Source organism: Pan paniscus, chromosome 11 (genome assembly GCF_029289425.2).
Source record: "Pan paniscus chromosome 11, NHGRI_mPanPan1-v2.0_pri, whole genome shotgun sequence".
Taxonomy (NCBI): Eukaryota; Metazoa; Chordata; class Mammalia; order Primates; family Hominidae; genus Pan; species Pan paniscus.
The window spans coordinates 29,005,768-29,032,095 of NC_073260.2; the positions used below are offsets into that span (position 1 = coordinate 29,005,768).

General features: G+C 37.8%; 1 protein-coding gene across 1 annotated transcript in view; it reads left to right on the forward strand.

Annotated features, from left to right (window-relative positions):
- The window catches only part of SVEP1 (sushi, von Willebrand factor type A, EGF and pentraxin domain containing 1), a 207,484-nt gene that overhangs the window by 173,036 nt on the left and 8,120 nt on the right, over positions 1–26,328 (forward strand). Inside the window, exons 40-46 of the mRNA XM_003810882.7 lie at positions 1,226–1,381; positions 10,796–10,859; positions 13,247–13,420; positions 14,573–14,749; positions 21,108–21,278; positions 23,244–23,339; positions 25,139–25,234. Of these exons, the coding sequence (XP_003810930.3) occupies positions 1,226–1,381; positions 10,796–10,859; positions 13,247–13,420; positions 14,573–14,749; positions 21,108–21,278; positions 23,244–23,339; positions 25,139–25,234 (934 nt within the window). The remainder of the gene's footprint in view (positions 1–1,225; positions 1,382–10,795; positions 10,860–13,246; positions 13,421–14,572; positions 14,750–21,107; positions 21,279–23,243; positions 23,340–25,138; positions 25,235–26,328) is intronic.

Consider the following 26,328-nt stretch of genomic DNA (forward strand, 5'->3'; position numbering starts at 1 on the left):
GAGTCAGAAGCTGATTCTGATAAAGGAGTCATCACAAGTCTCTGGAGAAAAAGAAATCATTAATAAATGATTAAAATAAAAATAACCAAAATAAATTTCACATATAGCAAAAGAAAACAATAATATGTAGCTTTTAACAGTTACTGGTGTTATAATACCCAGAAAGATTTCTGCAAAATAAAAAATTATTAAGGCATTACTTACAATATTGAAAAATTAAATGCAACGTATATACTAGGAAAATGGTTAATCATGATGCAGGCATATATACAAAATTACTTTTGGTTCATATGTAGAATGAGAGTTTAGCCTCAAATCCTGTTTAAGACTGTTATCCAATTCATATATATTTCCACAAAGAAAACAGAAAAATATTAGCAATAGAATAACAATCTTCAAGAGATATATCTGTGTGTGCCTCACCTTACCCAACAGATTAACCATTTTCCTAGTATATATGTTGCATTTAATTTTTCAATAGTGTAGGTAGTGCCTTAATAATTTTTTTTGCAGAAATCTTTCTGGGTAATTATAACACTAATAACTGTTAAAAGCTACATATTATTGTTTTCTTTTGCTATATCTGGAATTTATTTTGGTTATTTTTATTTTAATCATTTATTGAGGATTTCCTTATAAAATTTATTTTAATCATTATTGATTTCTTTATGGATACAAAATTATATATATATATATATATATAAATTTTTTTCTACATGACCCCTTCAAAAATATGTGATAAAATGTTTTCAGGTATTCTCGTTGGAATGGAGAAAAGGAAGCTGATTTTCTTAAACTTTGAGTAGTATGCCTAAAATTTACTGTTTCTCATAAACTTTATTATAAAATATAGAATCTTGAAATTTAAGAGTGCATTAGTGTAAGTTATAGAATATTTGTATTAACCTCCAGTTCTCGTGCATTATAATGAAAATATATTTCTTGTTGCTCGTGATTTTTGAATAGATTCTATTAGGAAGAAAATGCCTGTTTTATGGGCTTAAGAAATGTCTAAAATTGTCTGTGGGTGACTATTAAGACCATCTAATAATTAAAGTGTGTTTTTTAAGCCCACATATAATAAGTAGCAAAAGTAGGACCAAACTCTAGGTGCTTTTGACTATCATTTTGGAGATTATTCTGCAAATAACCAATATTTGCAAATTTCTTCATTCATATGTATTAACTTCTAAACATAACTTACATTTTGTTATTTGTCACTTAGCTTGATGGAACCTGGGAGCCACCATTCTCCGATGAATCTTGCAGTCCAGTTTCTTGTGGCAAACCTGAAAGTCCAGAACATGGATTTGTGGTTGGCAGTAAATACACCTTTGAAAGCACAATTATTTATCAGTGTGAGCCTGGCTATGAACTAGAGGTAAGCGAACAAATTGTTTAACTAGAAATAATTTGTTTTTCCAATATACTTGGGGATACTTTCAGTATTAGCACAAATTTGTTTTACTGACTTTGGTCTCAAAAGATTCTATTATACTTTGTTCCCTTATACTCTAACATTTTCCAAGAAATATTTAAGGCAACTTAGAGTTTTAAAAAGTAAAATAAACTGGGTGCAGTGGCTCATGCCTGTAATCCGAGCACTTTGGGAGGCCGAGGTGGGCAGATCACTTGAGGTCAGAAGTTCAAGACCAGTCTGGCCAACATGGTGAAACCCCATCTCTACTAAAAATACAAAAATTAGCTGTTCATGGTGGCAGGCACCTGTAATTCCAGCTACTTGGGAGACTGAGGCAGGAGAATTGCTTGAACGCGTGAGGCATAGGTTGCAGTGAGCTGAGATCATGCCACTGCACTCCAGCCTGGGAGGCAAGAGTGAGACCATCTCAAAGAAAAAAAAAAGCAAAATAAGTCTCAAATAAAAAACATGAAAGCCACAATAAGGAAGGAAAAAAGTAAGTTCGCAAACCACAAGACAGATGCTGTGACTTCAACTGACCGTTTAAACTGTGTTTCGGCTTGCTGGTAATCATATTCTGCAACAGGGAAGTCCACCGGTCACCATGGAGAGGTAACCACAAGGATTTAGGTATGCAAAGCCAGGATTTCTTCAAACAATGGGCTCATATACCTTGGCATTGAGATGCCAAGTTCCCATAAGCAAATCTGGCTTGAAAAAACCACAGAACAGTTTTAACTAATACCAACTTCATTCCTGAGACAGCTGTTGCTTTGTAATATTAAAATCCCCTCCGCAGCACCTAAGTCTCTGTTTACTTTAGTGGGAGAGCTAGATCAATCAGTTTTGCTGAAAGCATTACCGTATCACTAAATTTGAAATTTAAGAGGCCTATTTTACATTACACCATGTTGTCATTTAGTTATTCAGGAAACTCTTTTTTATTTTTATTGTTATAATGGTACTTAAAGGTAGGTTTTGGCTGGGTGTCGTGACTCACACCTGTAATCCCAGCACTTTGGAAAACCAAGGAGGGTGGATCACTTGAGCTCAGGAGTTCAAGACCAGGCTGGGCAACATAGTAAGACCCAGTCTCCACAAAAAATACAGAAAATGGCCAGGCACGATGGAGTGTGCCTGTAGTCCCAGTGACTCAGGAGGCTGAGGGAGGAGGATCGCTTAAGCCCAGGAGGCAGAGGTTGCAGTGAGCCAAGATTGCACCATTGCACTCCAGCCTGGGTGACAGGAGTGAAACCCTGTCTCAAAAACAAAAACAAAAAAAGTATTCATCACCAGTTTTCTTTTTTTTTTTTAATTTTATTATTATTATACTTTAAGTTTTAGGGTACATGTGCACAACATGCAGGTTTGTTACATATGTATACATGTGCCATGTTGGTGTGCTGCACCCATTAATTCGTCATTTAGCATTAGGTATATCTCCTAATTCTATCCCTCCCCCCTCCCCCCACCCCACAACAGGCCCCAGTGTGTGATGTTCCCCTTCCTGTGTCCATGTGTTCTCATTGTTCAATTCTCACCTATGAGTGAGAACATGCAGTGTTTGGTTTTTTGTCCTTGCGATAGTTTGCTGAGAATAATGGTTTCCAGTTTCATCCATGTCCCTACAAAGGACATGAACTCATCATTTTTCATGGCTGCATAGTATTCCATGGTGTATATATGCCACATTTTCTTAATCCAGTCTATCATTTTTGGACATTTGGGTTGGTTCCAAGTTTTTGCTATTGTGAATAGTGCCACAATAAACATACGTGTGCATGTGTCTTTATAGCAGCATGATTTATAGTCCTTTGGGTATATATCCAGTAATGGGATGGCTGGGTCAAGTGGTATTTCTAGTTCTAGATCCCTGAGGAATTGCCACACTGACTTCCACAATGGTTGAACTAGTTTACAGTCTCACCAACAGTGTAAAAGTGTTCCTCTTTCTCCACATCCTCTCCAGCACCTGTTGTTTCCTGACTTTTTAATGATTGCCATTCTAACTGGTGTGAGATGGTATCTCATTGTGGTTTTGATTTGCATTTCTCTGATGGCCAGTGATGATGAGCATTTTTTCATGTCTTTTGGCTGCATAAACGTCTTTTGAGAACTGTCTGTTCATATCCTCCTCCCACTTTTTGATGGGGTTGTTTGTTTTTTTCTTGTAAATTTGTTTGAGTTCATTGAAGATTCTGGGTATTAGCCCTTTGTCAGATGAGTAGGCTGCAAAAATGTTATCCCATTCTGTAGGTTGCCTGTTCACTCTAATGATAGCTTCTTTTGCTGTGCAGAAGCTCTTTAGTTTAATTAGATCCCATTTGTCAATTTTGGCTTCTGTTGCCATTGCTTTTGGTGTTTTAGCATGAAGTCCTTGCCCATGCCTATGTCCTGAATGATATTGCCTAAGTTTTCTTCTAGGGATTTTATGGTTTTAGGTCTAACATTTAAGTCTTTAATCCATCTTGAATTAATTTTTGTGTAAAGTGTAAGGAAGGGATCCAGTTTCAGCTTTCTACATATGGCTAGCCAGTTTTCCCAACACCATTTATTAAATAGGGAATCCTTTCCCCATTTCTTGTTTTTGTCAGGTTTGTCAAAGATCAGATAGTTGTAGATACGCAGCATAATTTCTGAGGGCTCTGTTCTGTTCCATTGGTCTATATCTCTGTTTTGGTACCATTACCATGCTGTTTTGGTTACTGTAGCCTTGTAGTATAGTTTGAAGTCAGGTATTGTGATGCCTCCAGCTTTGTTCTTTTGGCTTAGGATTGACTTGGTGATGCAGCTCTTTTTTGGTTCCATATGAACTTTAAAGTAGTCTTTTCCAATTCTGTGAAGAAAGTCATTGGTTGCTCGGTGGGGATGGCATTGAATCTATAAATTACCTTGGGCAGTATGGCCATTTTCAAGATATTGATTCTTCCTACCCATGAGCATGGAATGTTCTTCCATCTGTTTGTATCCTCTTTTATTTCATTGAGCAGTGGTTTGTAGTTCTCCTTGAAGAGGTCCTTCACATCCCTTGTAAGTTGGATTCCTAGGTATTTTATTCTCTTTGAAGCAATTGTGAATGGGAGTTCACTCATGATTTTGCTCTCTGTTTGTCTTATTGGTGTATAAGAATGCTTGTGATTTTTGCACATTGATTTTGTATCCTGAGACTTTGCTGAAGTTGCTTATCCACTTAAAGAGATTTTGGGCTGAGACAATGGGGTTTTCCAGATATACAATCATGTCATCTGCAAACAGAGACAATTTGACTTCCTCTTTTCCTAATTGAATACCCTTTATTTCCTTCTCCTGCCTGACTGCCCTGGCCAGAACTTCCAACACTATGTTGAATAGGAGTGGTGAGAGAGGGCATTCCTGTCTTGTGCCAGTTTTCAAGGGGAATGCTTCCACTTTTTGCCCATTCAGTATGATATTGGCTGTGGGTTTGTCATAGATAGCTCTTATTATTTTGAGATATGTCCCATCAATACCTAATTTATTCAGAGTTTTTAGCATGAAGTGTTGTTGAATTTTGTCAAAGGCCTTTTCTGCATGTATTGAGATAATCATGTGGTTTTTGTCTTTGGTTCCGTTTATATGCTGGATTACATTTATTGATTTGTGTATGTTGAACCAGCCTTGCATCCCAGGGATGAAGCCCACTTGATCATGGTGGATAAGCTTTTTGATGTGCTGCTGGATTCAGTTTGCCAGTATTTTACTGAGGATTTTTGCATCAATGTTCATTAAGGATATTGGTCTAAAATTCTCTTTTTTGGTTGTGTCTCTGCCAGGCTTTGGTATCAGGATGATGCTGGCCTCATAAAATGAGTTAGGGAGGATTTCCTTTTTTTCTATTGATTAGGATAGTTTCAGAAGGAATGGTACCAGCTCCTCCTTGTACCTCTGGTAGAATTTGGCTGTGAATCCATCTGGTCCTGGACTTTTCTTGGTCGGTAAGCTATTGATTATTGCCTCAATTTCAGAGCCTGTTATTGGTCTATTCAGAGATTCAACTTCCTCCTGGTTTAGTCTTGGGAGGGTGTATGCATCGAGGAATTTACCCATTTCTTCTAGATTTTCTAGTTTATTTGTGTAGAGGTGTTTATAGTATTCTCTGATGGTAGTTTGTATTTCTGTGGGAACAGTGGTGATATCCCCTCTATCATTTTTTATTGCGTCTATTTGATTCTTCTCTCTTTTCTTCTTTATTAGTCTTCCTAGCGGTCTATCAATTTTGTTGATCTTTTCAAAAAACCAGCTCCTGGATTCATTAATTTTTTGAAGAGTTTTTTGTGTCTCTATTTCCTTCAGTTCTGCTCTGATCTTAGTTACTTCTTGCCTTCTGCTAGCTTTTGAATGTGTTTGCTCTTGCTTCTCTAGTTTTTTATTTGTGATGATAGGGTGTCAATTTTAGATCTTTCCTGCTTTCTCTTGTGGGCATTTAGTGCTATAAATTTCCCTCTACACACTGCTTCGAATGTGTCCCAGAGATTATGGTATGTTGTGTCTTTGTTCTCGTTGGTTTCAAAGAACATCTTTATTTCTGCCTTCATTTCATTATGTACCCAGTAGTCATTCAGGAGCAGGTTGTTCAGTTTCCATGTAGTTGAGCGGTTTTGAGTGAGTTTCTTAATCCTGAGTTCTAGTTTGATTGCACTCTGGTCTGAGAGACAGTTTGTTATAATTTCTGTTCTTTTACATTTGCTGAGGAGTGCTTTACTTCCAACTGTGTGGTCAGTTTTGGAATAGCTGTGGTGTGGTGCTGAAAATAATGTATATTCTGTTGATTTGGGGTGGAGAGTTCTGTAGATGTCTATTAGGTCCGCTTGGTGCAGAGCTGAGTTCAATTCCTGGGTATCCTTGTTAACTTTCTGTCTCATTGATCTGTCTAATGTTGACAGTGGGGTGTTAAAGTCTCCCATTATTATTTTGTGGGAGTCTAAGTCTCTTTGTAGGTCACTAAGGACTTGCTTCATGAATCTGGGTGCTCCTGTATTGGGTGCATATATATTTAGGATAGTTAGCTCTTCTTGTTGAATTGATCCCTTTACCATTTTGTAATGGCCTTCTTTGTCTCTTTTGATCTTTGCTGGTTTAAAGTCCGTTTTATCAGAGACTAGGATTGCAACCCCTGCCTTTTTTTGTTTTCCATTTGCTTGGTAGATCTTCCTCCATCCCTTTATTTTGAGCCTATGTGTGTCTCTGCACGTGAGATGGGTTTCCTGAATACAGCACACTGATGGGTCTTGACTCTTTATCCAATTTGCCAGTCTGTGTCTTTTAATTGGAGCATTTAGCCCATTTACATTTAAGGTTAATATTGTTATGTGTGAATTTGATCCTGTCATTATGATGTCAGCTGGCTATTTTGCTCATTAGTTGATGCAGTTTCTTCCTAGCCTTGATGGTCTTTAAAATTTGGCATGTTTTTGCAGTAGCTGGTACCAGTTGTTCCTTTCCATGTTTAGTGCTTCCTTCAGGAGCTCTTTTAGGGCAGGCCTGGTGGTGACAAAATCTCTCAGCATTTGCTTGTCTGTAAAGGATTTTATTTCTCCTTCACTTATGAAGCTTAGTTTGGCTGGATATGAAATTCTGGGTTGAAAATTCTTTTCTTTAAGAATGTCGAATATCGGCCCCCAGTCTCTTCTGGCTTGTAGAGTTTCTGCCGAGAGATCAGCTGTTAGTCTGCTGGGCTTCCCTTTGTGGGTAACCTGACCTTTCTCTCCGGCTGCTCTTAACAGTTTTTCCTTCATTTCAACTTTGGTGAATCTGACAATTATGTGTCTTGGAGTTGCTCTTCTCGAGGAGTATCTTTGTGGTGGTCTTTGTATTTCTTGAATTTGAATGCTGGCCTGCCTTGCTAGATTGGGGAAGTTCTCCTGGATAATATCCTGCAGAGTGTTTTCCAACTTGGTTCCATTCTCCCCATCACTTTCAGGTACATCAATCAGATGTAGATTTGGTCTTTTCACATAGTCCCATATTTCTTGGAGGCTTTGTTCGTTTCTTTTTATTCTTTTTTCTCTAAACTTCTCTTCTTGCTTCATTTCATTCATTTGCTCTTCCATCACTGATACCCTTTCTTCCAGTTGATCGCATCGGCTACTGAGGCTTCTGCATTGGTCACGTAGTTCTCGTGCCTTTGTTTTCAGCTCCATCAGGTCCTTTAATGACTTCTCTGCATTGGTTATTCTAGTTATCCATTCGTCTAATTTTTTTTCGAAGTTGTTAACTTCTTTGCCATTGGTTCGAACTTCCTCCTGTAGCTGAGAGTAGTTTGATTGTCTGAAGCCTTCTTCTGTCAACTCGTCAAAGTCATTCTCCATCCAGCTTTGTTCTGTTGCTGGTGAGGAGCTCCGTTCCTTTGGAGGAGGAGAGGCGCTCTGATTTTTAGAGTTTCCAGTTCTTCTGTTCTGTTTTTTCCCCATCTTTGTGGTTTTATCTACCTTTGGTCTTTGATGATGGTGACGTACAGATGGGTTTTTGGTGTGGATGTCCTTTCTGTTTGTTAGTTTTCCTTCTAACAGACAGGACCCTCAGCTGCAGGTCGGAGTTGGCTAGAGGTCCAATCCAGACCCTGTTTGCCTGGGTATCAGCAGCAGAGGCTGCAGAACAGTGGATATTGGTGAACCGCAAATGCTGCTGCCTGATCATTCCTCTGGAAGTTTTGTCTCAGAGGAGTACCCGGCCATGTGAGGTGTCAGTCTGCCCCTACTCGGGGCTGCCTGCCAGTTAGGCTACTCGGGGGTCAGGGACCCACTTGAGGAGGCAGTCTCCCTGTTCTCAGATCTCAAGCTGCGTGCTGGGAGAACCATTATTCTCTTCAAAGCTGTCAGACAGGGACATTTAAGTCTGCAGAGGTTACTGCTGTCTTTTTGTTTGTCTGTGCCCTGCCCCCAGAGGTGGAGCCTACAGAGGCAGGCAGGCCTCCTTGAGCTGTGGTGGGCTCCACCCAGTTCAAGCTTCCTGGCTGCTTTGTTTACTTAATCAAGTCTCGGCAATGGTGGGCACCCCTCCCCCAGCCTCGCTGCTGCCTTGTAGTTTGATGTCAGACTGCTGTTCTAGCAATGAGCAAGACTCTGTGGGCAAAGAAACCTCTGAGCCATGTGCAGGATATAATCTCCTGGTTTGCTGTTTTTTAAGCCTGTTGGAAAAACACATTATTAGGGTGGGAGTGACCCGATTTTCCAGGTGCTATCTGTCACCCCTTTCTTTGACTAGGAAAGGGAATTCCCTGACCCCTTGTGCTTCCTGGGTTGAGTGTATATATATATATAAGTGTATATATACCCCTATATAAGTATATCCTTACATAAGTATATATATATAAGTATATATCTACTTACATAAGTATATATATACGTATATATATTTACATAAGTATATATAAGTATATATATACTTACATAAGTGTATATATATACGTATATATATATACTTACATAAGTATATATATAAGTATATATATCCTTACATAAGTATATATATAAGTATATATATATCCTTACATAAGTATATATATAAGTGTATATATACTTATATACGTATATATACTTATATAAGTATATATACATATATAAGTATAAGTATATATACTTATATATATACTTATATATGTATATATATACTTATATATATACTTATATATGTATATATATAAGTATATATATACTTATGTATAAGTATATATATACTTATGTATAAGTATATATATACTTATGTATAAGTATATATATACTTATGTATAAGTATATATATACTTATGTATAAGTATATATATACTTATGTATAAGTATATATATACTTATGTATAAGTATATATATACTTATGTATAAGTATATATATACTTATGTATAAGTATATATATACTTATGTATAAGTATATATATACTTATGTATAAGTATATATATACTTATGTATAAGTATATATATACTTATGTATAAGTATATATATACTTATGTATAAGTATATATATACATATATACTTATATATATACTTATGTATACGTGTATATATATACTTATACATAAGTATATATATACTTATGTATAAGTATATATATACACGTATACATAAGTATATATATACGTATATATATATACGTATATATATACGTATATATATATACGTATATATACACGTATATATACGTATATATACACGTATATATACGTATATATATACGTATATATACACTTATATATACGTATATATACGTATATATATACTTATGTATAAGTGTATATATACGTATATATATACTTATATATATACTTATATATAAGTATATATATAAGTATATACTTATATATATTTATATAAGTATATACTTATATGTATATATATACTTACTTATATAAGTATATATATAAGTATATATACTTATATAAGTATATATATACGTATATAAGTGTATATATATATACTTATATAAGTATATATATACGTATATAAGTATATGTAAGTATATATATATACTTTATACATATATATACTTTACTTATATAAGTATGTATATATGAGTGTATATATATAAGTATGTATATACATACTTATTTAAGTATATATACACTTATATATGTATATATATAAGTATATATATACATATATAAGTATATATACTTGTATATATACTTATATAAGTATGTGTGTATATATACTTATATAAGTATATACATACATACTTATATAAGTATATACATACATACTTATATAAGTATATACATACATACTTATATAAGTATATATACATACATACTTATATAAGTATATATACATACATACTTATATAAGTATGTATACATACATACTTATATAAGTATATATACATACATACTTATATAAGTATGTATATATATATACTTATATAAGTATGTATGTGTATATATACTTATATAAGTGTGTGTGTGTGTATATATATACACACACACACACACACTTATGTGTATACATCACATGTGTTTCTATGGCCAAATAGTACTCTATTGTGTATGTATGTGTATGTGTGTATATACATATATTATGATACACTATGATTCATATATTTCTAATACTACTACTATTTGACTACTTCTAATGCATTCTTTGTCAGTCTTAGCTACAGATTATAATTAGTTGCCATTTAAAATAAAAGGTGAATCAAAGTCTGTACCTTAATTATACCGGTCTGCCAGAGTGTGAATTTTGAAGCAATTTGATAAAAACATTTTTGAAAGTCTAAATCTACTCCTTAAACTGTATTTATTTAACATGTTTATTTAGCATTCCAGTGCTGAGCGATTCAAGGCCATAGCTAAGATTACTTTGCATTTCCTTATTATCTTTCTATCGTAGAGTTATGATCTTGATGACCTTTCTCCATTGTTTCACAGGGGAACAGGGAACATGTCTGCCAGGAGAACAGACAGTGGAGTGGAGGGGTGGCAATATGCAAAGGTGAGTTGAATGACACTTAGCAGCCCCCAAAATGACACTGAGGACACAAAATAACAGTGTGGCTACATTTTCTTTATAGGTTAGTTTTGTAATTAAAATGTAAGCCAACTCCATAAGCCATATGAGAACCTTTTAATGGGCTTTTTCTCAAGGGCAGTAACCAATAAAAGGGTCAAAAACTGTAGTAGGGATTAACAATTAACTGCAATAGGACACAAGATTACTCACTCTGGAATGGCAAACAGTTTGTTTAAAAACTAGTTAATTATTGAGTTTATTAGCATTTTGGGGGGGTTTTTCTCAAATAATTATAAATTAGAAGGCTTAGAGCTGTTGTTTTTTGGTGACAGTACTAGCCAATACTTTTAACGTGCTGTTGGTCCATCTGTCAAATCAATTAATATTAATATTTTGCATGGAATTTAACTCATTTTATGAGAACAACCAAGTTTATTTGGCAAAATGTGGGTTAATGCACATAACTTTATCCCCAGTATTCCTTTCTCTGCCAAAGGACAATGTATGTATGTATTTATGTATTTTTATTTTTATTTTTAAATAGAGTCTCACTCTGTCACCCAGGGTGGAGTGCAGTAGTGCAACCTCAGCTCACTGCAACCTTCACTTCCTGGGCTCAAGGGACTCTCATGCCTCAGCCTCCCGAGTAGCTGGGGCTACAGGCATGCTCCACCATGCCCGGGTAATTTTTTGTATTTCAGTAGAGAGGGGGTTTCACCATGTTGGCCTGGCTGGTCTCGAACTCCTGGCTTCAAGCAATCCATGCTCCTCAGCCTCCCAAAGTGCTGGGATTACAGGCATGAGCCACCATGCCTGGCGCAGCATCAATAGCATTTTAAAGCTCCCTATGTGGTTTCAAAGTGCAGCCAAGGTTAAGATCTGTGATCCCAGCGTACTCAACTTTGGGCTGAAAGAAGTCTATTAGCATCTGGTCCAGGGACTCAACTCTGAGTTCACATTTGAATTGTTTGGGGAATTTTTAATATAATACTGAAAAGTAGCCCTCAATATAAAGATTTGGACTCATTTGGTCTGTGATAGGCCATAAATGCTTCCCAGGTTCTCTAAGGTACGGCCAAACTTGAGAAGCACTAGTCTAGAACCACCTTTTCTGCCTTCACAAAAATTATAAAATTAAGACTCAAGCCCATTTTTTGAGATTCTTGAAAGAGTGATCCTATTTTCCTCATAGCATCCCTGTTAATAACATTTCTCACAATAATGCAAAATCATTCTTTATAACTTTACTATAATACTCACCAGTTTTTTTTTTTTGAGACAGAGTCTTACTTTTCGCCCAGGCTGGAGTGCAGTGGCGCGATCTCGGCTCACTGCAAGCTCCGCCTCCTGGGTTCACGCCATTCTCCTGCCTCAGCCTCCCGAGTAGCTGGGATTACAGGCACCCACCACCACGCCCGGCTAATTTTTTGTATTTTTAGTAGAGACGGGGTTTCACCATGTTAACCAGGATGGTCTCAATCTCCCGACCTCGTGATTAGCCTGCCTCGGCCTCCCAAAGTGCTGGGATTACAGGCGTGAGCCACCGCGCCCGGCCAATACTCACCAGTTTATGAAGTCAGCATATTCCTCAAAAGCCATATAAAATGTCATTTATAAAAGCCATATAAAATGTCATTTATTCTATTCCCCACAAGCTCTTGGGTCCCTGTTCTTTATACTTTCCTATTGTCTTTTACCTTCTGATAATTTTCTCTCTTCTTACAAGCAGTATGACCTTGACCAAATTATTTAACTTCTCTAAGCCTCACTTTTTGCCAACTGTTACATGAGATAATCTCAGAGTTGCTGTAAGTAAGGTTGCCAGATTTAGAAGAAACAAAAATACAGGACATGCAGTTATATTTAAATTTCAGATGAAAAATAATTTAAATGTAAACTTATAAATATGCAATATCGGAGACACGCTTATACTAAAAATGTATTTGTTATTTATCTGATACTGAAATTTAACAGGGCATCCTCTATTTTATTTGGGCTTACAACTTAAGTGTTGTAAGAAATAAATTTAGTATTGTTTGAAAAGTTCTTGGCCATTGTTAGCAACTTACAATGAGATTGTTATATTTTACCCACCTGCTCATCCATACTCCCTGTCCCCAGCATTATTAATAATACATAAAGACAGCTGGAGTCAATAAGACTAACTCCCAATCTTTAATTGCATGCATGTATTAATCCAATACTTAGGTATGCCATATTTTTCTCCTTCAATGAATATCACTGTGCTTCACACATGAGTAGGCCATAATATTTTATATATTCCATGAAATATCTTTGGCAATCATAGGAAAAGAAGGAAAGAGGAATTGGGGAAGCAATTAATATGAGGCTTTTATTCTTGTTTTTAGAGACCAGGTGTGAAACTCCACTTGAATTTCTCAATGGGAAAGCTGACATTGAAAACAGGACGACTGGACCCAACGTGGTATATTCCTGCAACAGAGGCTACAGTCTTGAAGGGCCATCTGAGGCACACTGCACAGAAAATGGAACCTGGAGCCACCCAGTCCCTCTCTGCAAACGTGTGTGTTGACTTTAGGAGAAATTTTAATCAGATTCAGTTTCACGATTAGCTTCCCGCATATCCAAAACATAGAGGAAACTCCACTCATAAGGGATATGGGCCCAGAGAAAGCAATTAATGCCTATCCAAGCTGAATTCTCTGGGATATTTTAAAAATATATTTGTGTTATCTGAGAATCAGCTTTTGTTAGATTCCATGAGTGATTACTAAGAGAAAATGCAACTTAATGAAAAAATTTTGACATACATGTATCATGAATTCTACTGGGGATAGGAAAGAAAATACATTTAATATGTGATGTTAATATAATGAAGTATATATAAATATGATAAATTAAGATAATGAGTTATAACCATTTGAATGAAAACAATATTCACAAGCAACGTAGAAGTTGAGACTGCTCTTGTTAACTGTTTCAAGTTTCAAGTATCATCGTAATGCAGTAACAGCGGAAGTGTACCTCACTCTAATACTTCTATGCCCATTTAAAAATCTGAAATTGCTTGATGTGTTGACATGTGTGTCACACACTTGTGCTAAGCACGCATAATGCCATCATCATTTCCTGTGTTTCCCTCGGGCCTATAAAAATGAATCCGTCTTTATCAATAAAGCATGCAAACTCCACTAATTCTAATATCCTGCCCATAGCAGTATGAGTCTAAAGTCACATTCAGCTCACATAGAAATGTCTGATGGTTTCCTGGTTCCATCCTCCTGAAGGATGTTCAATAAAAGAAAGTAAGGTGACAATGAGAAGTATTTGATATTCTTCAAATAAGGGAATATTTGATATACCCCTTGATTTCTAGTATACCTTTTGTTTTCACAATGCTGATCAAAAAATCAGTCTTAAACTAATGTTGTGGCCCATAATTTCAGGCATAAATTGTCATCTTCAACTTTTAGGACCTTGCGTTAGTGGTTGAATAACTTCATGCTTTCTGATCTTATCTGGCTTTATCTTTACACATAATTTCATGAGGATGCAAAACAAGTCTGTGTCTAATGTTTGGAGTTCCATATTTTTAAACCTTATATGATCATTATTGAGAACCCATCTCTTATAGGACTACTACTCCACCTTCAAAGAAATACATTAGGAAAAGAGGGGAAATATCAGTAAGCATTTTCTTTTCTTTTTGACAGCAAATCCATGCCCTGTTCCTTTTGTGATTCCCGAGAATGCTCTGCTGTCTGAAAAGGAGTTTTATGTTGATCAGAATGTGTCCATCAAATGTAGGGAAGGTTTTCTGCTGCAGGGCCACGGCATCATTACCTGCAACCCCGACGAGACGTGGACACAGACAAGCGCCAAATGTGAAAGTAAGTCAGCAGGCGGAAGCCAGTTCATGCCGCTAGTGCGAAATGTTTTCCCATCCCTGTGAAGTTGTTTTCAATCAAGTCACTTAGTTGTAGATACTTAGATCTCTGTGCTATCACAGTTATCATCTTCCTCATTAATGTTTGTAAATTTCTTTTAATCTTTGAATTTCAAACATTTTTAAAAAAGCTTTCCAGAACTGAACTAAAACCCACCTGACTAGGATTCACTGAACAGATTTTCAAAATGTGCTCCTCTAAGAATGAGCAAGATATTAAATTCAAAATACAAATTTTTCTCCACACTGTCAGAGTCCCCAAACTATCCTTTAGCAGACTATGAATGTTTTGCAACAGAAAAATTATTCCACAGTGGTTCTCAAACTTGAGCCTGCATCAGAACCACCTAGAGAACCTGTTAAAACACATTTCTAGATGTTGCTGATGAGGATGCTGCTGGCCCAGGAAACACAATCTGAGAACCACTAGCAAGCACTATGTTGCTAGCACCAGCACTATAGGTTAGTGCTTTGTTACTGCATTTATGCAATCTGGAGGCATCTTATGCAGCCTTGTGATAATGCAACGTTTTTTAACACACACTTTTTCTAACTCCATTTAAAACATCTCACTGCCAGCTGGGTGCGGTGGCTCACACCTGTAATCCCAGCACTGTGGGAGGCCAAGGTGGGCAGATCACCTGAGGTCAGGAGTTTGAGACCAGCTCAGCCAACATGGCAAAACCCTGTCTCTACTAAAAATACCAAAATTAGCTGGGTGTGGTGGCACACACCTGTAATCCCAGCTACTCAGGAGGCTGAGGTAGGAGAATCTCTTGAACCTGGAAGGTGGAGGTTGCAATGAGCCAAGATCACACCACTGCACTCCAGCCTGGCAGATAGAGCAAGACTGCATCTCAAAAAATAAAATAAAAATCCCCCTGCCAACATCCTGCTCTCCAGGCTCATTTGTTGTCCAAGCTACTCCCTCTACAGTAATCAATTAAAATATTCATTGAGTCTAACCAGAGGCAAGGCACAAGGCTGCATAGTGTAAGAATGTATCATGCCTACAATGGTCTTCATCTTCAGTACACTTGCACTCCACTTAATGAGATAAGAAATATGCCTGTGAAGGTCATGGGGATTCTGAAGTCAGAAAGACCTGAGTTTGAAGAAAGACCTGAGTTTGAATTCTGTCCTCAAAATGTTTAACTCTAAACTTATGCTAGTGCCTTACTTCTCTCAGTCTTAGGGCTGTCATTTGTTAAGAGTCTCAATTATACCTTTCTTATAGTTATTATAGATTTGAAGAATAAGTGAATTGGTGCATATTAGCAATATTTCCTAATAGGAAGATATACACAACAGCCCAAGTCCCTGAATTTTCAGCTAGCAGCTTATTGCAGTATTAGAATGTTTATTTTGCGGGGAGGGGGTCAAGATGGCCAACTAGAAACAGCTGTGGCCAGAGCCTCCCACCGAGAAGAACAAAAACAGTGAGTGAATCCTGCACCGGCAACTGAGGTATCCAGGTTCTCTCATTGGGACTGAGTAGGCAGTTGGCGCAATCCACAGAAAGCGAGAAAAAGCAAGGTGGCACAACGGCCCACCTGGGAGCCACATGGGGCAAGCAGAGCTCCCACCCCCAGCCAAAGGAGGCAGTGAGTGATTGTGCTACCCCACTCAGGAAACCACACTTTTTCCATGGATCTGTGCAACCTGCAGATCAGGAGATCCCCCTCATGAGCCCATACCACCAGGGCCTTGGGTCCCAAGCACAGAGCTGTGTAGATTCTTGGCGGCCACTCAGCTGAAAACTGCCTAAGACTACTGAGTTATCAGAGGGAGGAACAGCCACCATCACTGTGGCTGCCTGCTGCCTAAGATGTGACTGAGCTTCTGGGGGAAGAGGCGGCCACCATCACTGCAGCTCCAGTCTACCATTTTTTTCCCTGCTGGTGCCAGGGAGACTGGGCAATTTGGACAGAGGAGGAATTCCCCACAGTGCAGCACAGCAACTGTGACAGATCGTGGCCAGACTGCCTCCTTAGGCTGGACCCTGACCCCTTCCTCCTCATTAAGCAGGGCCTCCCTGCAGGAATTTCAGCAACTCCAGCCAGGGGTTTATGAACAGAACTCTGATCTCCCTGAGATGGAGTCCTTGGGGCTCCATGTGGCCATGGTCTCCACAGATCAGCAGGCTTAGTCCTTCCCCTGCTAGCTCTGAGGAATCCAGGCAGGCTGGACTAGTAGGATTCCCCACAGCACAGTTTACCTGCTCTGCCAAGGGGCAGCTAGAGCGCTTTGTTAATCGAGTCCCTGATCCCATGCCTCCTGATTGGGATGAGACCCCCCCCACAACAGGGGTCACCAGACACCTTATACAAGGGTGTTCCTGCTGGCATCAGGTCAGTGCCCCTCTGGGACAGAGCTCCCAGAGGAAAGAGCAGGCAGCCATCTTTGCTGTTCTGTAGCCTCTGCTGGTAACACCTTCAGGTGCAGGTGTGACCCAGGCAAATAGGGTCTGGAGTGGACCCCCAGCAAATCACAGCAGCCCTACAAAAGAGGGGCCTGACTGTTAAAAGAAAAACAAAGAGAAAGCAGCAACAACAGCCATCAACAAAAAAGCCCTCACAAAAGCCTCATCCAAAGGTCAGCAACCTCAAAGATCAAAACTGGAGAACTCAGGAAGATGAGAAAAAAAATCAATGAAGAAAACACTGAAAACTCAAAAAGCCAGAGTTCCTCTTCTCATCCAAATGACTGCAACACTTCTCCAGGAAAAGCACAGAATTGGGCAGAGGCTAGGATTGATGAATTCAAAGAAGTAGGCTTCAGAAAGTGGTAATAATGAAGTTCGCTGAGCTAAAGGAACATGTTCTAAACCAATGCAAAGATGCCAAGAACCAGGATAAAACATTACAGGATCCATTAGCCAGAATAACCAGTTTAGAAAGGAATGTAAATGACCTGATGGAGCTGAAAAACACAACACGAGAACTTCACAATGCAACAAGTATCAATAGCTGAATGGACCAAGTGGAGGGAAGAATTTTAGAGTTTGAAGACTATCTTGCTGAAATAAGACAGGCAGACAAGATTAGAGAACAAAGAATGAAAGGAATGAACAAAACCTCTGAGAACTATGAAATTATTTAAAAAGACCGAACCTATGATTGATCGGGGTACCTCAAAGAGATGAGTATAGAACCAACTTGGAAAACATACTTCAGGATATCACCCAGGAGAACTTCCCCAACCTAGCAAAACAAGGCCAACATTCCAGTTCAGGAAATCCAGAGAACCCCAATAAGATACTCCATGAGAAGGTCAACCCCAAGACACATAATCCTCAGGTTCTCCAAGGTAAAAATGAAGGAAAAAATGTTAAGGGCAGCCAGAGAGAAAGTCCAGGTGACCTACAAAGGGAAGCCCATCAGACTAACAGCAAACTTCTCTGCAGAAGCCCTAAAAGCCAGAAGACACTGGGGGCCAATATTCAAAGAATTTCCAAGCCAGAATTTCATAGCCAGCCAAACTAAGTTTCATAAGTGAAAGAAATAAAATCCTTTTCAGACAAGAAAACACTGAGGGAATTCATCACCACCAGGGCTGCCTTGCAAGAGTTCCTGAAGGAAGCACTAAATATGGAGAGGAAGAATTGTTACCAGCCACTACAAAAAACATCCTGAAGTACAAAGATCAATGACAAGATGAAGCAACTACATCGACAAGTCTGCAAAATAACCACCTAGAATCATGATGACAGGCTCAAATTCACACATAACAATGCTAACCTTAAATGTAAATGAGTTAAACGCCCCACTTAAGAGACACAAAATGCCAAGCAAATGAAAAGCAGGAAAAAAATAGGGGTTGTACTTCTAGTTTCTGACATAATAGACTTTAAACCCATGAAGATCAAAAAAGACAAGGGCATTTCATAATGGTAAAGGGTTCAATTCAACAAGAAGAACTAACTATCCTAAATATATAGGCACCCAGTACAGGAGCACCCAAATTCATAAATCAAGTTCTTAGAGACTTACAAAGAGTCTTTGACATTTACACAATAATAGTGGGAGACTTTAACACCTCACTGTCAATATTAGATCATCAAGACAGAAAATTAACAAGGATATTCAGGACTTGAACTCAGCTCTGGATCAAGTGGTCTTGATAGACATCTACAGAACTCTCCACCCCAAAACAACAGAATATACATTCTTCTCATTGCTACACAGTACTTACTCTAAAATTGATCACATAATTGGAACTAAAACACTCCTCAGCAAATGCAAAACAACTGAAATCATAACAAACATTCTCTCAGACCACAGCTCAATCAAAAATTAGAACTCAGGATTAAGAAACTCAAAACCACACAACTACGTGGAAATTGAACAATCTGCTCCTGAATGACTCCTGGGTACATAATTAAATAAGGAAGAAATCAGAAAGCAATGAGAACAATGAGACAATGTACCAGAATCTCTGGGACACAGTTAAAGCAGTGTTAAGAGGGAAATTTATAGCACTAAATGCCCACATCGAAAAGGTAAAAAGATCTCAGATTGGCACCCTAACATCACAACTAAAAGAACTAGCGAACCAAGAGCAAACAAACCCTAAAGCTAGCAGAAGACAAGAAATAACCAAGATCAGAGCATAACTGAAGGAGATACAGACACAAAAAGCCCTTCAAAACAATCAATTAATCAAGGAGCTGTTTTTCTGAAAAAAGTAATAAAATAGACCACTAGCTAATTTAAAAAAAGAGAAGAATCAAATAGACAATAAAAATGATAAAGGGAATATCACCACTGATGCCACAGAAATACAAACAACAACCATCAGAGAATACTATAAACACTTCTATGCACATAAACTAGAAAATCTAGAAGAAATGGATAAATTCCTGGACACATGCACCCTTGGATAAATTCCTAGACAGATATACCCTTCCAAGACTGAACCAGGAAAAAATTGAATCCCTGAATAGACCAATAACTAGTTCTGAAATTGAGGCAGTAATAAATAGCCTACAACCAAAAAAAGCCAAGGACCAGACAGATTTATAGCTGAATTCTCCTAGAGGTATAAAGAGGAGCTGGTACCATTCCTTCAGAAACTATTCCAAACAATTGAAAAGGAGGGACTCCTCCCTAACTCATTTTATGAGGCTAGCATCATCCTGATACCAAAACCTGATGGAGATACAAGAAAAAGAAAACTTCAGGCCAATTTCCCCGATGAACATCAATACAAAAATCCTCAATAAAATACCGGAGAACCGAATCCAGCAGCACATCCAAAAGCTTATCCATCACAATCAAGTTGGCTTCTTCCCCTGGATGCAAGGCTGGTTTAACATATGCAAATCAATAAACATAATTCATTTATTTCCTTCTGATTTCTGTTGCATAGTAGGCATTTTGTCCACCTTAGAGGGGAAAAAAATTTAGAAAAATCATACAAATTTATTATCTCCTCTAACAAGTTTATGGTAGTATTATGACAACAAAGTGATCTTTTAGACGCCGGCTTATAAGGACTCTTCATTCAAAAGTTGAACAAACTGGATTCTGATTAGAATCCTGACACCAATCTAACCCTTGCCCACCACAGAATAATTCTAATTATCTTGAGGCTTCTTGTACAATTCTCAAAACAATATCAGTTATAAAAATTTCTATTTAAATATACACATATGTCCCTCTTAAAAGAGAGGATTGTCATCCAATCTATCACAGATCCCAAAAGCAGAAAGTCACTCTTTTACAGTATTGAAAAGAGGAAAACTAACATGAAACCTTGAATTTCATAAACCTCATCAAGTTGTATTCACTGAGCATCTATAGACTAGAGACAATATTCATTCACTGACTCATTTTCAAGAGCATGTTGCATGCTAGGCACTGTTCTAGGCATTAATAAAATAGCCCTGATACAATATGCAGTACTACAATTAATGATCTTTACTCTGAAACAGTAGACTACAATCATCATGCTTTCTCTCCTAATTTAATAAGCATCCTGTTTTGAAAGTCTCTTGCAGCCATTTATTTGATGAGGTACAAGAGCTAATTCTTGGTGTCCTACAGACTGCTTTCCTTAGGTTTAAAACAGGCTCACCTTCAACATTTGAATCAGAAGACAAAAAACCTTTGATCTTTGTGTGTCTAATTTTTCTCAACAGCAGCAGTTAATTCTTTTAGTTCTTACTATTCTAGATAAGTAGGTGAAAATGTTTCCCTTATGTATTTTATTTTTGCTCTTTAATTCATTCTGAGAGATGAGACTGTGTTCTCAGTCTGTGTTAATAGCACAAGCTTAATTGTTGTTTTGTTTTCCTGCAGAAATCTCATGTGGTCCACCAGCTCATGTAGAAAATGCAATTGCTCGAGGCGTACATTATCAATATGGAGACATGATCACCTACTCATGTTACAGTGGATACATGTTGGAGGGTTCCCTGAGGAGTGTTTGTTTAGAAAATGGAACATGGACATCACCTCCTATTTGCAGAGGTAAGGAAATATTTGGTTATTTCTTAGTGAAACTGCAGGGAAATGTGTATAGAAATCTGATTTGTCCAGCAATTAATATGCATACTACTTTATTTTTCCTTGGCTTTAAAATTTCTCTTAGCAGCTGTGTAATTTTCTTTTAATGTTATGGTTTGAGTTTTAAAAGCACATAGAACTCTTAGGTTCTGTGCTTGAAATTTTGCAAAATAGAAAGAGGTAATGAGGCACCCTAGTATTATATCCTTCTAAAACTTACTTTTATAATAAAATATGATTTTTATACATCATAATTATTTCATTCATTCTACAAATATTTGCTAGAAGTCAAGAAGTACGCTAGTACACACAGATAAAACCAAGGAACTAAATGAGTTGTTGGATGAGTTGACCACAAACTGTTCAGATTTGGACTTTTTTTTTTTAAATACTTTAAGTTTTAGGGTACATGTACACAACATGCAGGTTTGTTACATATGTCTACATGTGCCATGTTGGTGTGCTGCACCCATTAACTCGTCATTTAAGATTAGGTATATCTCCTAATGCTATCCCTCCCCCCACCCCACAACAGTCCCCAGAGTGTGATGTTCCCCTTCCTGTGTCCATGCGTTCTCATTGTTCAATTCCCACCTACCATTCAGGACTTAGGCATGGGCAAGGACTTCATGTCTAAAACACCAAAAGCAATGGCAACAAAAGCCAAAATTGACAAATAGGATCTAATTAAACTAAAGAGCTTCTGCACAGCAAAAGAAACTACCATCAGAGTGAACAGGCAACCTACAGAATGGGAGAAAATTTTTGCAATCTACTCATCTGACAAAGGGCTAATATCCAGAATCTACAATGAACTCAAACAAATTTACAAGAAAAACAGATTTGGACTTTAATAACTGGTGAAGCAGGGAAGATTGAGGAAGTCAATGGATGAATGGCATGAGCCTCAAAAGAAACAGGGGCTATTGCAAGAGAAAGAGGACTCATTGTCTGGCAGCAACAATGAGAAGTGAGATCACCAATACATGGGATGTAAGAGAATGTAGAGCCTTTTGAGAGGGTTGCTGAGGGGGGACATCTTAAAGGAATATCCCAGACTTCACTTAAAGTCTAAAGTCAGAATGAGTGTTGTGTGTGTTATATTGAACAACATAAATGTCTGTTGACAGATAAATGGATAAAAAAAGTATGTTGATAGATGATGATGATGATGATTAAGAAGATAGATTAGATAGACATGCAGATAAAAATAGGCAGATACAATGAAATATTATTCAGCTTTGCAAAAGAAGAAAATCCTGCCATTTACAACAACATGGACTAACCTGGAGGACATCATGCTACATGAAATAAGCCAGACACAGAATGACATATACTGCCTGACTTTGCTGATAGGTGGAATCCAAAACAGTCAAACTCATAGAAGCAGAGAGTAGATGGTGGTTCCCAGGAGCTGGGAGGGGGTGAGGATAGGGAGATGTTGCTCAAGGTATCAAAGTTTCAGTTATGCAAGATGAATAAGTTCTGGAGTTCTAATGTCCAGCAATGTGACTGTAGTTAACAATACTGTATTGTATACTGAAAATTTGCTGAAAGGATAGATCTTGTGTTCTCACCACAAAAAAGAAAGAAACAATAACTATGTGAGGGGATGAATGTGCTAATTAGCTCCATTGTGGTGATTATTTCACAATTTATACATAAATCAAAACATCAGGTTGTAAAAAATATATACAATTTTTATTTGTTGCACCTCGATAAAGCTACAGGGAAAACTGAAATAATAGCAGCCAATAAAATGCTGTACTTCTCCACATACTGAAATTCCCTCTTGAGATTTGATTTTTGTCTCTCTTCCTGAAAGCTTGACTCAAGGAAATAGTATGAGATATAAAGGGGCAATTCTATTTTCTGACTCCTTCCCTTCATAATTCCCTACATTTGTGACCCATCCTGCTTCTTTTCCAGCTGTCTGTCGATTCCCATGTCAGAATGGGGGCATCTGCCAACGCCCAAATGCTTGTTCCTGTCCAGAGGGCTGGATGGGGCGCCTCTGTGAAGAACGTGAGTTGCTCTTCAGATCTTACTTAGAGTCCTGACAAATTGCCTGGATGCTCCCACCTGAGGGGAGTTACCAGGAAATGGTTGTACTGTTGGGAAGAATTCATTTGCTGTAAGTCCTTGTCCACACCAAACAGAGCACATATGTGTCAACAGGTTGCAGAAGATCTATAATATTAATGACTTTGAAAATACTGTTATTAAGATCCATCTAAAGTCATCTTCACATGCTCCCTGGCACAAATTTGCAAAAGTCTTCTTGAGAAGGAGCTTGTTGTAAAGTCTCCAAGCTATCCTCTTCCCTTAACTCAGGGTCTACTATGTGCTATATCAGTCATTGCTCAGTTGGTATAAACATGCACCACTGCAAAACATGTACTTTGCAGGTAATATTTGCAGCTCACCATTTCCTCTTTGTTGTTAAGAATAGTTTCTACTAATTAAGAAAATAAGGAAAGCTAGCACTCCTATATCCATATTTGGTAAATTAATATAGAATTTTGATCCTTATAGAAACATTTGAATTTGAAATTCCAGGGAGGTATGGATAGTGATGTTAAATTTTTAAATATCTCAACTACACTTTATTTCAATATCTTAAAATATATATAAGGATAAAATGGTTTCATATTTCAACGGGAGCAGTGTATGTAAACCATTAAGAGTGATTCATGTGATGGCCATTGGTCTATACCAGTTTTTCCTACAGAGCAGGAATTTTATAAGAGACTAAAATGTTTTAAGTGTGACTTTTTCAACTAATCTATAAAGGAAAATGTATGATGGAAATAAATTTAGGCTGCTAACAACTCACCAAAACAAGTATTCTCAAATGATTAAAAAAGAAGAGAAATCACACTTTTCTCTTCCAGCTCACCCCAATCATTCCATTTCACCTAGAGCTCCCAGACTTAGCCTGCCTTTATGTCAAGAGTCCAAAGACTTAGTGAGCATTGACTTTGGGGTACCCCACGACAGGCCTGGCTTGGCTGCCTTAGCTGGTCTGGCTCACTGAGCATGTGCCTGCCCTCCTTCATTATACCAGCGCTTCCCAAGCTTTGCTGTGCATACAGATCATCTGGGAGATCAGCAGATCTGGGTTGGTACCTGACATCTGCATTGCTAACCAACTCCTAGGTGATGCAAAGAATATTGGGGTTAGGGAACTTGATTTTGGGGAGCAAAGCAACAAACTCACATCTTTTAAACAGACTATGCCTCTTTAAAGATTTCAGTGATTTCTAGGAGGAGGAATGATAGTCATGAACGGTGTTCGGGAGGCATCATTCAGTCACCATCAGTCCTCAGCTTCTCGGAAATAAAGGGTGTGTTGTCCCATTGCTACCAAAATGTTGCAAACTCCAACCCTATGTTACAGCTTATCTGATTCCCATTCTCACATTTAGTTCAAGACAGGAAGAGCCTCAAGGCAGCCAAATCCTCTTAGAACATTTTATGTAATTTGTAATGGAAATTTGAAACTATAATAAATGGAGACCGTTCTGCTTATTTTGTGAAGAGTTAAAGCAAAGCACTTTGCAGACACTGATTACCGAGTGTCTTCACTGAAAGTGGATTTGGCCTTAGAGTCATTACATGTGGCTAAGAATCCAGGCTTACTTTCCTGATTGTGTTTTCCCAATGATACTCATTAATAAGCAGAACACATGCAGGAAAGTTATTTAGTGAGTCATATAAGGTTTCACTCCTGCAAAATGTTTTCTGAACCCTTGAACCTAAGATGTGTACTTTTATCAACGCCATTTCAATCCCCCCCCACCTTTTTTTTTTTTTTTTTTTAGCAATCTGCATTCTTCCCTGTCTGAACGGAGGTCGCTGTGTGGCCCCTTACCAGTGTGACTGCCCGCCTGGCTGGACGGGGTCTCGCTGTCATACAGGTAGGCCTCTTTCGTGGTTTGTTTTCTTGGTGGCTCAGGCCCATGAAACTCCAGAGGACATTGAAGAGTGTGACTTAGACTCAGAAGTGGTGGCAAAGTGAAAAAGTACTGATGTTTCTCAAAAGTTCCTCAAGATGATCCCTTGATTGGTGTCTCAACACTGAATTTTATGGTTGCCTAAACATGTTTCCAGGTCATGTGCCGAAGAATAGCATCTAAGTCTACTCAATTATCTGTCTTCTTTATGTCATCTGCTTCATTTTGCAGAGCATAGAGAAGACATTACACAGAGGTTCAGAATAATACTTATTTTAATCTCTAAGAAGCTAAATTACTAAATTCATGCTTACTCTTTAGAAAGAACAAGGTTATACATAAATACAATTTAAGTTAAAATGAAAAAAAAAAAAACACTTTATCCAGTCTACCATTGATGAGCATTTAGGTTGATTCCATGTCTTTGCTATTGTGCATAGTGCTGAAATGAACATACACGAGCATGTGTCTTTATGGTAGAATGATTTCTATTATCTTGGGTATATACCCAGTAATGGGATTGCTTGGGTTGAATGGTAGTTCTGTTTTTAGGTTTTTGAGGAATCGCCATACTGCTTTCCTCAATGGTTGAACTAATTTACACTCTTACCAACAGTGTATAAGTGTTCCCTTTTCTCCACAACCTCCCCAGCATCTGTTTTTGTTTTGTTTTGTTTTTTGAGAACAGAGTTTCACTCTTGTCACCCAGGCTGGAGTGCAGTGGGGCAATCTCGAATCACTGAAATCTCTGCCTCCCAGGTTCAAGCAATTCTCCTGCCTCAGCCTCTCGAGTAGCTGGGATTACAGTCACCTGCTGCCATACCCTGCTAATTTTTCTATTTTTAGTAGAGACAGAGTTTCACCATGTTGGCCAGGCTGATCTTGAACTCCTGACCTCAAGTGATCCACCCACCTTGGCCTCCCAAAGTTTTGAGATTACAAGCATGAGCCACTGCATCCAGCCTATTTTTTTACTTTTTAGTAATAGCCCTGCAGCCATAAAAAAGAACAAGATCATGTTCTTTGTGGAATATAGATGGAGCTGGAGGCCATCATCC